The sequence below is a fragment of the Nansenia antarctica genome, assembly GCF_963989245.1.
Source record: "Nansenia antarctica genome assembly, chromosome: 2".
In the NCBI taxonomy this organism is placed as follows: domain Eukaryota; kingdom Metazoa; phylum Chordata; class Actinopteri; order Argentiniformes; family Microstomatidae; genus Nansenia; species Nansenia antarctica.
Window position 1 is genome coordinate 45,189,165 of NC_137675.1, and position 13,519 is coordinate 45,202,683.

General features: G+C 48.0%; 1 protein-coding gene across 4 annotated transcripts in view; it reads right to left on the bottom strand.

Annotated features, from left to right (window-relative positions):
* Positions 1-7,676, bottom strand: part of gtf2f1 (general transcription factor IIF, polypeptide 1) — a gene marked incomplete at its 3' end in the record, with an annotated part of 20,073 nt that extends 12,397 nt beyond the window's left edge. For 2 of the 4 annotated variants that reach the window (XM_080523901.1, XM_080523899.1), the window contains exons 1-5: positions 7,608-7,676; positions 7,329-7,385; positions 3,955-4,001; positions 2,907-2,979; positions 1,976-2,172 (exon numbers count right to left, since the gene is read on the bottom strand). In XM_080523901.1, the coding sequence (XP_080380027.1) occupies positions 1,976-2,172; positions 2,907-2,979; positions 3,955-4,001; positions 7,329-7,340 (329 nt within the window). In that variant the 5' untranslated portion in view covers positions 7,341-7,385; positions 7,608-7,676. Of the gene's footprint in view, positions 1-1,975; positions 2,173-2,906; positions 2,980-3,954; positions 4,002-4,789; positions 4,872-7,328; positions 7,386-7,607 lie in introns of those variants that run through there. The other 2 variants (XM_080523900.1, XM_080523898.1) reach the window with 1 other exon arrangement.
* Positions 7,677-13,519: the final 5,843 nt, after the last annotated feature.

The following is a 13,519-nucleotide window of genomic DNA, read 5'->3' on the forward strand; positions in this document are numbered from 1 at the left end:
CCTCTTCCCTCTCTCTCCACCTACCTCTTCCCTCTCTCTCCACCTACCTCTTCTCCACCTACCTCTTCCCCACCCCTCTCTCCACCTACCTCTTCTCCACCTACCTCTTCCCCACCCCTCTCTCCACCTACCTCTTCCCCACCCCTCTCCACCTACCTCTTCCCCACCCCTCTCCACCTACCTCTACCCTCTCTCTCCACCTACCTCTTCCCTCTCTCTCCACCTACCTCTTCCCCACCCCTCTCTCCACCTACCTCTTCCCTCTCTCTCCACCTACCTCTTCCCTCTCTCTCCACCTACCTCTTCTCCACCTACCTCTTCCCCACCCCTCTCTCCACCTACCTCTTCCCCACCCCTCTCCACCTACCTCTTCCCTCTCTCTCCACCTACCTCTTCCCCACCCCTCTCTCCACCTACCTCTTCCCTCTCTCTCCACCTACCTCTTCCCTCTCTCTCCACCTACCTCTTCCCTCTCTCCACCTACCTCTTCCCCACCCCTCTCCACCTACCTCTTCCCTCTCTCTCCACCTACCTCTTCCCTCTCTCTCCACCTACCTCTTCTCCACCTCTCTCCACCTACCTCTTCCCTCTCTCTCCACCTACCTCTTCCCCACCCCTCTCCACCTACCTCTTCCCTCTCTCTCCACCTACCTCTTCCCTCTCTCCACCTACCTCTTCCCTCTCTCTCCACCTACCTCTTCCCCACCCCTCTCTCCACCTACCTCTTCCCTCTCTCCACCTACCTCTTCCCCACCTCTCTCTCCACCTACCTCTTCCCTCTCTCTCCACCTACCTCTTCCCTCTCTCTCCACCTACCTCTTCTCCACCTCTCTCTCCACCTACCTCTTCCCTCTCTCTCCACCTACCTCTTCCCCACCTCTCTCTCCACCTACCTCTTCCCTCTCTCTCCACCTACCTCTTCCCCACCCCTCTCCACCTACCTCTTACCTCTTCCCCACCCCTCTCTCCACCTACCTCTTACCTCTTCCCCACCCCTCTCTCCACCTACCTCTTACCTCTTCCCCACCCCTCTCTCCACCCACCCCTCTCTCCACCTACCTCTTCCCCACCCCTCTCTCCACCTACCTCTTCCCTCTCTCTCCACCTACCTCTTCTCCACCTCTCTCTCCACCTACCTCTTCCCTCTCTCTCCACCTACCTCTTCTCCACCTCTCTCTCCACCCACCTCTCTCTCCACCTACCTCTTCCCCACCCCTCTCTCCACCTACCTCTTCCCTCTCTCTCCACCTACCTCTTCCCCACCCCTCTCCACCTACCTCTTACCTCTTCCCCACCCCTCTCTCCACCTACCTCTTACCTCTTCCCCACCCCTCTCTCCACCTACCTCTTCCCCACCCCTCTCCACCTACCTCTTCCCTCTCTCTCCACCTACCTCTTCCCTCTCTCTCCACCTACCTCTTCCCTCTCTCTCCACCTACCTCTTCTCCACCTCTCTCTCCACCCACCTCTTCCCCACCCCTCTCTCCACCTACCTCTTCCCCACCCCTCTCTCCACCTACCTCTTCCCTCTCTCTCCACCTACCTCTTCCCTCTCTCTCCACCTCTCTCTCCACCTACCTCTTCCCCACCCCTCTCTCCACCTACCTCTTACCTCTTCTCCACCTCTCTCCACCTACCTCTTCCCCACCCCTCTCTCCACCTACCTCTTACCTCTCTCTCCACCTACCTCTTCCCTCTCTCTCCACCTACATCTTCTCCACCTCTCTCCACCTACCTCTTCTCCACATCTCTCTCCACCTACCTCTTCCCTCTCTCTCCACCTACCTCTTCCCCAACCCTCTCTCCACCTACCTCTTCCCTCTCTCTCCACCTACCTCTTCCCCACCCCTCTCTCCACCTACCTCTTACCTCTTCTCCACCTCTCTCTCCACCTACCTCTTCTCCACCTCTCTCCACCTACCTCTTCTCCACCTCTCTCTCCACCTACCTCTTCCCCACCCCTCTCTCCACCTACCTTTTCCCAGCCTTGCCGTTGACCTTGAGGATCCAGGGTTGGTCCTCCTCCTTGAAGTGCCTGGTGACGATGCCAAACTTCTTCCTGCGCGCCTCCTCGCGGTGCTTCTTGCCGAACTCGCTCCCGGCGGCCCCGTCCGCCGCCTCCTCCTCGCCGCCGTACATCCTCTTGTTGCTCATGTCCCTCTCCATGCGAGCCTGGCGGAAGGACGCCGCGCGGGAGGAGAGGAGAGGCCGTCAGTCAGTGTCGCTACGCGTCCTGTAGCTCTATGCTAGGCTACGCTAGGCTACGCTAGGCTACGCTAGGTATTGTCGGAAAACACCACTAAAAAACCTAAAACCTAAAACCCACCGGCCGGACGATTTCCACGCAATGTTTTTTTACATCGTCTCTTTTACGCTTCCCTGACTTTGTTATAAAACGGCGAAATTATGAACATTATTACCGTCACTCGACGTTGGAAATTTGGGTCTTAACTGTTGGGTGATCATACTGGGTGAGTCTTAACTGTTGGGAGATCATAGTGGGTGAGTCTTAACTGTTGGCAGATCATACTGGGTGAGTCAGACGTGTGCCTTGTCTTAACAGTTGGCAGATCATACTGGGTGAGTCAGACGTGTGCCTTGTCTTAACTGTTGGGAGATCATACTGGGTGAGTCAGACGTGTACCAGAGGGCTTAACTGTTGGGAGATCATACTGGGTGAGTCTTAACTGTTGGGAGATCATACTGGGTGAGTCTTAACTGTTGGGAGATCATACTGGGTGAGTCTTAACTGTTGGGAGATCATACTGGGTGAGTCTTAACTGTTGGGAGATCATACTGGGTGAGTCTTAACTGTTGGGAGATCATACTGGGTGAGTCTTAACTGTTGGGAGATCATACCAGATCATACTGGGTGAGTCAGACGTGTACCAGAGGGTAGCACTGACCTGGGTCCAGGTGGAACAGTTGACTTTGTCTCCAGAGTTGAAGGCCATGAGGCTGTACTTTTTACTGGTGTTCCTGCAGGTACACACACACACACACATGCACAAACACACACACACACACACACACACACACACACACACACACACACACACACACACGCGCATACACACACACACACACACACACACACACACACACACACACACACATAAGTACATACTACACTAGAATACTATAATATACATACTACACTAGAATACTATAATATACACTACACTAGAATACTATAATATACATACTACACTAGAATACTATAATATACACACTACACTAGAATACTATAATATACACACTACACTAGAATACTATAATATACACACTACACTAGAATACTATAATATACACACTACACTAGAATACTATAATATACATACTACACTAGAATACTATAATATACATACTACACTAGAATACTATAATATACACACTACACTAGAATACTATAATATACACACTACACTAGAATACTATAATATACACACTACACTAGAATACTATAATATACATACTACACTAGAATACTATAATATACATACTACACTAGAATACTATAATATACACACTACACTAGAATACTATAATATACACACTACACTAGAATACTATAATATACACACTACACTAGAATACTATAATATACACACTACACTAGAATACTATAATATACATACTACACTAGAATACTATAATATACACACTACACTAGAATACTATAATATACATACTACACTAGAATACTATAATATACATACATACTACACTAAACAGTATACTACACTAGAAACAGTACATACTACACTAGAAACAGTACATACTACACTAAACAGCAGCCTACATACTACACTAGAAACAGTACACACACTACACTAAACAGTACATACTACACTAGAAACAGTACATACTACACTAGAAACAGCACAACTAAATGCTTTAGGGCATCTCCTCAACGATCAATCAATAAGCGGGGTGGGGTGGGGGGGTACTCACTTGGGGACTCGGACTATGTACTCAGTGGACGAGGAACTGCTGCTCCCCTGTTAGCCAGACACACACACACACACACACACACACACACACACACACACACACAGGTGAGTAGTTCTCTAGACTTGAACCAGTGGCGGCTGGTGATAAACATTTTGGGTGGGGCACAGGTTATGGGGGCATGCTCCACGGGGAAGAATATCAACTTTAAAATCTGGATTTACAGTCGATTTTAGCATGAGAATATATATATAACTTAATTATTTTTATATATAACTTATTAAAGGGCAAACTGCAAACACAACAAAAATATAATGCACAACAACTGACAAATCAACTGGAATAGTCTTTGTTAGCAGAGTAGACCTAATGTTAACAGAATGGACTTATACCCTTTGTCTATCTGTGCAGTGGTAGGGTGAATAATTCTAGCAGTACTGTCCAGACAGTTGTCTTGTTTAGCCATTCAACTAGGCATTATTTATTCAATGGAGAAAGACATGGAACACAATGCAATTGTGATAATAAATGTGTTCTTTGTTACTTCTTTACTTCTTTAATTAAATTAAAGTGTACCTTTCTATTATCATCAGTGTTTCCCCTAGGTTTGCTGCCTTGGGGGGGTGGCATGGACCGTGGCATGGACACCCCCCCCCAGGGGGTAAGACCCTGCGACATACCAGCGTCATGTCCAGGGGTGTACTAACTTGTACATTAAGCCGCCTCACGCTACTGAGACAGGAGATAGGCTCCTTCCCTATGGGCCATTAGGCTCGAGAACCATCGGTTCTCAAGGCTACTTACTTATGTGGTCTTGACTACCTGTCCACTTTCTCACCTGGTTCTTGCTCTCTCTCTCTCTCTGGTGCACCATCCTGCTCTCTCTCCTTCTCTCCCTCTCTATCCTCCTCTCTCTCTTTTGCTGTCAACCAAAAGGCATAACATAACAACCAGAGTATTTATAATCTAATAAGAGGTATACATTAATCCATATCAATTTATAACATAATTATAATTGAATATTGGATTGCTGTGGGCAATGCAGTCAGATAATGTCATTTTGACTTTACTCTCTCACCTGAAAAAAAAATCTTATGTCCAACTATAAAAAACAGACATTTCCAATGCTTCAATCCACTGTCCATGTACTGTAAATATGCCATTATGGTATTACCATAAAGCCCAATTCTAGCAGAATAAGAAAGATAGTATATCTACTTTAAGTAAAATAATAAAGTGCATCCAGTTAGCTCTTTAGCTGGCATGTGTGCAGCAGACTAGCTCATCTAATCACCTCTGTCTGAACTAGCTAGTTAGCTTGCTAGTTCTTTGACACTATTTTACATACCATGGAACTATAATCAGACACATTCTAGTCATAATAATAACGACCAATTTGAACCAACTTGCTCTGTTAGAACACTCAGCAATTATATTTGCTAACGTTTCAACTTGCTTACTTTCATCTGCAGACATCTCACCCTGCAAAAACTCTCTCGCGTCGCGCGCACACATTCGCGCACAATCTTGTACGCGAGTGTGTCCAGCGCGAAGCGAAGTGTGGAGAGATAGGTTTGGCTATGCGAGACTACTGGCGGACTAACGTTACCAACGAGCCCATGGGCTTGCCACTCGCCAGAATCGGGTTGGGTGCATTTTTAAAAAAGTGGATATTTTAGCCTACTTGTCAGATGTTTGGTGTCTACGTCTGTAATAGTTCCTCTTTCTTGGGGGGGCGGGGGGTTCCGTTGGGGGGGCTCCTGTTGTCTGTCTCTTTGTTGCTCTCCTCTCCTGTTGTCTGTCTCTCTGTTGCTCTCCTCTCCTGTTGTCTGTCTCTCTGTTGCTCTCCTCTCCTGTTGTCTGTCCGAATATCGGTTGTTAAGTCGCGACGTGTTTCCGGGTCCAAAGTTGGCTGAGGCGCTGTCTTCGAAATGCCGCAATAATAATAATAATTAATTATATTTATATAGCGCTTTTCCGAGGCTCAAATACCCTGACAATATGGGGAAAACGGGAAAGTGCTGTGTCCCTTGTTGTATGAATAGATCCGAGTCTAAAAAACGATTAAACTGTCATTCTACCGCTGTAGTATACTGGTATTCTGGTGCGGAGAATTTCTGGTTTGAACCCGGAAATTTAAAAACTTCACGTTTGACGTCAGACTTAACAACCGGATATTCAGGGCTCTCAAGTCTCACGCATTTTTTTTTTTTTTACTACCCCTAGTGGTAGTGGCCCTTAAGGCGGCTACACACTAGACGACTTTTCAAGTTGTAACATCGCTGAGCCTCTCACACTAAACGACCGTCGTGCTGGTGTCCGTGTCGCAGCGGCACGCAGACTGCGCAGCACAGCGCAGACTACAGGATGTGGCAACGACGGGGGCTCACAGACTACAAGATTCTTCACTTGGTCAGGACGATTCGCCAAGCTGTAGTGTCGCGATATCAGCACATGATGACGAGACGTTGACAGCTGTCAAAAAAAGATGGAGCTCATTTCTACTAGAAAATAGCCATATTACTATATGTAATATATACATATATATATACATATATGGCTATTTATATAATAGGCTATTTACTATTATATAAATAGCCATTTCTACTTTCACGCCTCCTCCGCGCTGCATTTCCTCGACCTCTCATTGGCTGTGCTGTCCACACGGGTCGTTGCCCATGTCAGACTAGCAGAATGTAGATTCCGTCGGCCGATAAAATGAAACATGTTTGAAAAGATCTGGAGCCCTGCGACGGCCCCTCCGACTGGATCGGCGGTCCTCCGATTGCGTCTCTGAGTCGGAGACGGCGTGTCCCCGGGTTTGCAACGACTGGAGGATTTTGTCTCCGACCGCAAAAACTGGTCGGCGACAGCTAAATCGGGGTTAAAATCGTCTAGTGTGTACTCGGCTTAAGCTGCAGCCTAGGTAAGCCTATAATCTGCGCATGCTCGGGGCGCATTTTTTGCGCCCCAACCGAGAAATAGGAGACAGCCAATTGGAGCGCTGCTACAGCTCACGTGTAAGCCAAAAGTATTTGGACTGCCATAGACTGCCATTCGGCCGGCGCCCCGACTCCTCCCCTATGTATTTTCAGTGAATTTTACACACACACAGATAAAATGTTTATTGTATTGGAGGATTTTTAATGAATGCTGATAGGCGCCGACAGCTGTAAAAAAATAAGGACAGAAGTATCTCACATATCTCAAAACATCACACAAACACATCCCAATGAGCGGGCAGGCGCCTTGCATGGTAGCTTGCCGCCTTTGATGTGTGAATGTGTGTGTGAATGGGTGAATGAGAGGCCATTATAGGTCAGTCCATTTAGCCTGCAGTTTAAAATCATGGTCACTAAACAACACATAAGCCTTACCAGTGACGTCATGGTTGCTTGTACACAAACCCCTTCTGGTCCAGACGACGTGTGCAGCTACGCAAGTTGTCCGTTTGCAAAAATGAGGGGAAAAAACAGTGCATTCGGTTAGCTGACATTTACATTATTTCAACCACAAGCAATTTGCCTTACTGGTTTTGAAAGCTACTCTAATCAGCAGCTAACCTTACACCTAGGACCACGATTCAATATTTATACGCGTCCCAGCTAGGTTGATTCACCGAGCATCGTTAATACGAATAAAATGACCGAACTGACCTCTTTATAATCTGGAAGCCAACTCGATACTCGGTTTTTCTTAAAACAGAAGACGGTATTTTCGCAAATCGTTCCGACCCTAATAATGGTCCGGCTGGAAAACTAGGTCTAGAAGCAAAGGTTCCTCCTTCTTCCTCTTCTCTGAATGAATGGTGCGTCGCAACCAACGTGTCTAGGTGCATAATGCCATCTGTATCGGAATGTGTAATATCAGCGCTTTACATACTGTACTTCAGGATTTTACGATCTAATTCTGTATAAAAATAAATAGAGCCTCGCAGCACTTCCTCATATTCTCACCCATTCCTAAAATTCTCACGAATTCCTAAAATCCCATCCCCGACCTGGCTCATGAAAGCGATTTGGGCACATGACTTAACACAGGAGAAGATCTGTAATAGTAGTTGTTTGATTTCAAATCCAAACTTTTGTAATATAATAATATAATATTTGAGTGGGGCAGTCCCACTCAGACTTTTTATTTTATGTTATTATTATTATTTATTATTTATTATTATTGGATATAGACAGTGAAAAAATACAGGAAAATAAGGAGGAGAGGGTATTTCAGCAAGGCATGTCCAAAGAATAAACAGACTTGTTTATTGAACAAACGGTTGCTTAGGGCTACAACCACTAGAGGGGGCCACACTTAAAATAAATACAAATAAATGGAGGACTGATGGAGAAATGTAGAAATTTGAGGACTAATGTTGAATGGTGGATAAAGGATGGATTGTTTTATTGTTACCATAGTTAACAATTTTGTAGTGTTCACTTAATTTATTTTGAATATTTTGCACCACTGGCGGACTCAGGGTGTTTGAAGGGCAGGGGCGAAAAGAAAAAAAGGGCACCTACTGCACAACATGGGACCCCATCAGTGCACATGGTCAAGTTTAGACCATTGGAGGGGCACCAATGGGGCACATCCTCTAATTTTCGCCACTCAAAAGGGCATTTTTGCCACTCAAAAGGGCACATAAGTGGGACGTTTTTCAACCATGGGGGCACCAGGAGGGGCGGTCGCCCCCCCTGCCCCCCCCATGAGTCCGCCAGTGTTTTGCACTCATATTCATTGTTCATTGCTATTTATTTGTCCAAATATTTTTGGTTTTGTTGGGGTTAACTTCTCAAATGTTAATATGTTATTTTATTCAGTCCTATTTATTTAGTCCGATGTTCCCTGGGTCCTACATATACCCACAAGACCTGGGAACACCTTTTTCAGGAGCAGGACCAGGTAACATAGGACATGGGAACATAGGACCCGGGGAACATAGGACCCAGGGAACATAGGACCAGGGAACATAGGACCCAGGGAACATCGGACCCAGGGAACATAGGACCACAGAACATAGGACAAGGGAACATAGGACGCGGAGAACATAGGTAAGGGTACGCTGCCCCAGATTCGATCCCAGCTGACAAGAGCACATGTGTGCACCGTAGGCTATGGTGCTAGACTGTATGTCATGGTGTTAGACTGTAGGCCATGGTGTTAGACTGTAGGCCATGGTGTTAGACTGTAGGCCATGGTGTTAGACTGTATGTCATGGTGTTAGACTGTAGGTCATGGTGTTAGACTGTAGGTCATGGTGTTAGACTGTAGGTCATGGTGTTAGACTGTAGGCCATGGTGTTAGACTGTAGGTCATGGTGTTAGACTGTAGGTCATGGTGTTAGACTGTAGGTCATGGTGTTAGACTGTAGGTCATGGTGCTAGACTGTAGGTCATGGTGTTAGACTGTAGGTCATGAGATGACATCATTACATCCCCAATGAAAGACTAGACCTGCTAGTAGATACAGTTATACTGTGTGTATGTTTGACAACAATATTGTTGAGTTGATCTTGAGTTAGTCTTTTCAGTGTTTACATGTTGTGCAGACAACAAGACAATGAGATTAACACATTTATTTTCATCAAACAGCTCAGATTAAGTGGCATTAACAGCACTTGGTAATATCAGGTCACCATTTTGCATCATTTTCTTGCAAGCTTGATTGAACAAATCACATGCACACTACTGTCTTATCTCCCTAGGTGGTGCTAAAGATACAAACTAAAATAAAAACAGCTTTAAAGTTGCTAGAGATGTTTATAAGCGAGTAAACAATACACTGCTACGTGGAAACATGACGAAAATGTACTATTATAAGATCTCATATCCTCATAAATTATTTCATTTTCAATTCAACGGCCTGGGATCCATCAAGCTGAAACACTCTGAAGTCATAATTTTGTCTGAGGAGAGAGAGGTAGGAAAATGTGAGTTAATAATTGAGTTTTGGGTCATCTATACAGACGGTTGTAACGGGGCAGGGGCAGCCCTAAAGCTTTCCAACACCCCTGCCTTCTAAGAGGATACTGTTGAGGAGCCAACCAAGGTTACCCAGACAACACCCAGAGACCAGGAACAGTCCACAATGAATCTTTATTAGAAGGAATTACAAAAGCTAATTAAAAACAGAGTCTTTAAAAACAACAGAGTCCAATGGGATGGGGTAATCCGATGGAGTCTCGACTCGGGCTCCCCCCAGGGTTAACTCCCGGCCGTATCCCGTCGGTCAAGGACCCTAAGGTCCGGCACGTCTCTATCCCGGCGTGGCGCCAATGGTCTCGCTGAGGACAGGAGGGAGAGGGACTCAACAGGTGGTATATAGACGACAGTCACTCTCACGGTGCGCCCCTCCACTAACTCCCAGCTACGCTAGACCATAGGGTTAGCCCTCGATCTCCAAAATAATACAACTCAAAACTTCAAAAAAATACTTAAAACTAAATGATCAAAGAAAACCACACAACTGTCGAGAAGACAGAAATAATAAACCACACAAATAAGGAGCTTGCCACTAGCTTGTCATAAACAACACTACTCAAAACTATACACCAACGTCAAGCTTGCTTACAAGGCTAGACCGCTAGCTCATCTAGGCATGTCTGACCACGTGTCAATCCTCCTGATCCCAGCCTACACTCCCATGAGGAAAAGTGCTCCCATCACCACTAAGACTGTCAGAACCTGGCCAGCAGGGTCCGCTCCACTGCAGATCTGCCTGAATGACACCTCATGGCAGGAATATGAGCATGAGGACCTGGAACAGTTCACGTCGTCGGTTCTGAACCACATAGTGAACTGCACCAACTCAGCCACCGTGGACAAACATGTCCGGGTCTACCCCAACACGAAGCCATGGATGACTGTGAAGGTCCAAAAACTGCTCAAGGAGAGGGACAACGCCTTCTCAGCGAAGGACACACTGCTGTACAGCACCACCAGGGCTAACCTAAAGCGTGGCATCCGGGAGGCCAAGGCAGACCACAGAGAGAAGTTTGAGGAATGCTTCCTGAGCAACGACCCCAGGCGGGTGTGGCAGGGGGTTCAGCACATGACAAACTTCAGAGCCAACAGGCTCACAGCCGCGGAGGACGACCCCCTGCTGACGGAAAAGCTGAACTCCTTCTACGCCCGGTTCGACGAGGGGCGAACGGAGGTAACCACAACACAAACACCACTCTCTCCAGCTCTCAGCAGCCTCACCCTCACAGAGCATGAAGTGAGACGCGTGCTGAAGGCGGTGGACCCCAGAAAAGCCTCAGGGCCGGATGGCGTCCTGGGACGGGTGCTGAGGGACTGCGCCGACCAGCTGGCCGGGGTTTTCACCAACATCTTCAACCAGTCCCTGTCCCAGGCCACCATCCCACCCTGCCTGAAAACCTCAACTATCATCCCAGTCCCGAAGAAAAGCACGGTGAGCTGCCTAAACGACTACCGCCCGGTGGCACTCACACCAATCATCATGAAGTGCTTCGAGAAACTAGTCCGGGCCCACATAGTCACACGCCTCCCGCCCAACCTGGATCCATACCAGTTCGCCTACAGAGCCCACAGGTCCACAGAGGACGCCATCGCGACGACTCTCCACTCCACTCTATCCCACCTGGAGAGGGGAAACAGCTACGCGAGACTGCTCTTTGTGGACTTCAGCTCTGCCTTCAACACCATCCTTCCAGACAGGCTAGTGACCAAACTACTAGACCTGGGACTATCACACTCTATCTGTGCATGGATCAAGGACTTTCTGTCTGACCGCCCCCAGAGGGTGCGGGTGGGCTCCCACACCTCCAAAGCCCTCAGACTCAGCACTGGGTCCCCCCAGGGCTGCGTGCTAAGCCCCATCCTCTACAACCTCTACACCTATGACTTCACCCCCGTCCACCCCAGCAACTCCATCGTAAAGTTTGCAGACGACACCACCGTGGTGGGTTGCATCTCGGGGGGGGACGAGGCAGCGTACAGGGATGAGGTGGAGCAGCTGGGCAAGCTGTGCAAGGTTAACAACCTGCTGCTGAACCAGTCAAAGACCCAGGAAATCATCGTGGACTTCAGGAGGAAAACATCTGAGGTCCAGCCCCTGCTCGTCGATGGAGGGAGCGTGGAGAGAGTCTCAACCCTCCGATTCCTGGGGGTGCACATACAGGATGACCTGTCCTGGAAGACCAACACAGCAGCCATCATCAAGAAGGCACAACAGCGGCTCTACTTCCTGAGAGTCCTCAGGAAAAACCACATCAGACAGGAGCTGCTTGTGACCTTCTACCGCTGCACAGTGGAGAGCATCCTCACCTACTGCATCTGCGTGTGGTTCTCCAGCTGCACAGCCGCAGAGAGGAATGCGCTACAGAGAGTCGTGAGATCGGCCCAGAAGATCACCGGCGCCCCCCTCCCCTCTCTGGAAGAGCTGTACAACACACGCTGCCTCAGGAAGGCCTCCAAGATCTCCAGAGACCCATCCCACCCTGGGAACGAACACTTTGTTCGGCTGCCCTCGGACAGGCGGTTCAGGACCATGTTCGCAAGGACAAATAGACTGAAGCTCAGCTTCTACCCCAGGGCCATTCAGGCCCTGAACACAGCAAAGACCTAGGTTCTAGGCCTTGGACAATCTAGACAATTTGATGGCAGCTACTAGATTGTAATCAAGTGCAATACTGAAACACAACTGTGAACATTTCAAACCTGCAAACTGCGACACTTTAAATGAATGTGCAATAACACTATGTGCAATATGACAACCCTCGGCTACATAAGGTTCAGAGATAGGAAATGTTAGAATAGGTATAGCATAGCATAGAGTACAGCACAGTTTTATTTGTATAGTATAGTATAGTGGATAGTGTACATAGCCTTTATTTATGTAAACCAGCTCTTTTCCCTTCTTGTTTTTAGTTTTTTTCCTAGCACCAGGGGAGCCCCCCCTCCCAAATTTCGTTGTATGGTACCTGTACTATATCAATGACAATAAAGACCATTCATTCATCAGCCAATCAGGCCTCCTCTCCCCACTGCCATCCTGCAACACAATCAGAACAAGACAGCAGTGGAGGGAGGAGACCGTAACAAGCCTGTGTAACTGAAATATAACCGACTGTCCAATGCGGTGTAGATATTCTGTGTCTAGTGTTGACGTTCTGTCGTCTTCTGCTCTGTTTCTCCCTGCAGGCGGCAGGTTTGGAGACCCTTTGTTTCAAGGGGACTTCCCACCCCACGGTTGTCTCCTCTCCGACTACCCCTTGGATTTGGGCATGGGAGGATACTCTGACCCCCTGGGTCGCTCCAGCCCCGGCCGGCCCTTCGCAGGGGGGGACGTGGGCCCTCGACACTTCCCTGACGATCTGCGTCTGGGGGGAGGAAGAGACGGCTTTGGGCACTGCGGAGGGAGAGAGGGGTTTGGTATGGGGGGCCTGATGGGAGAGAGTCCTGGAAGGCGTTATCCTGATGAGTTCAGAGGGGGTCAGGTGGGGAACAGCCCTGGTGACAGGCCAGGCTTAATGGGAGCAGCTCCAGAAGGAAGCAGCTTCCCCTCTGTCCTGCTCAAATACCTGGTAGGTACCTCGATCGGTCAAACC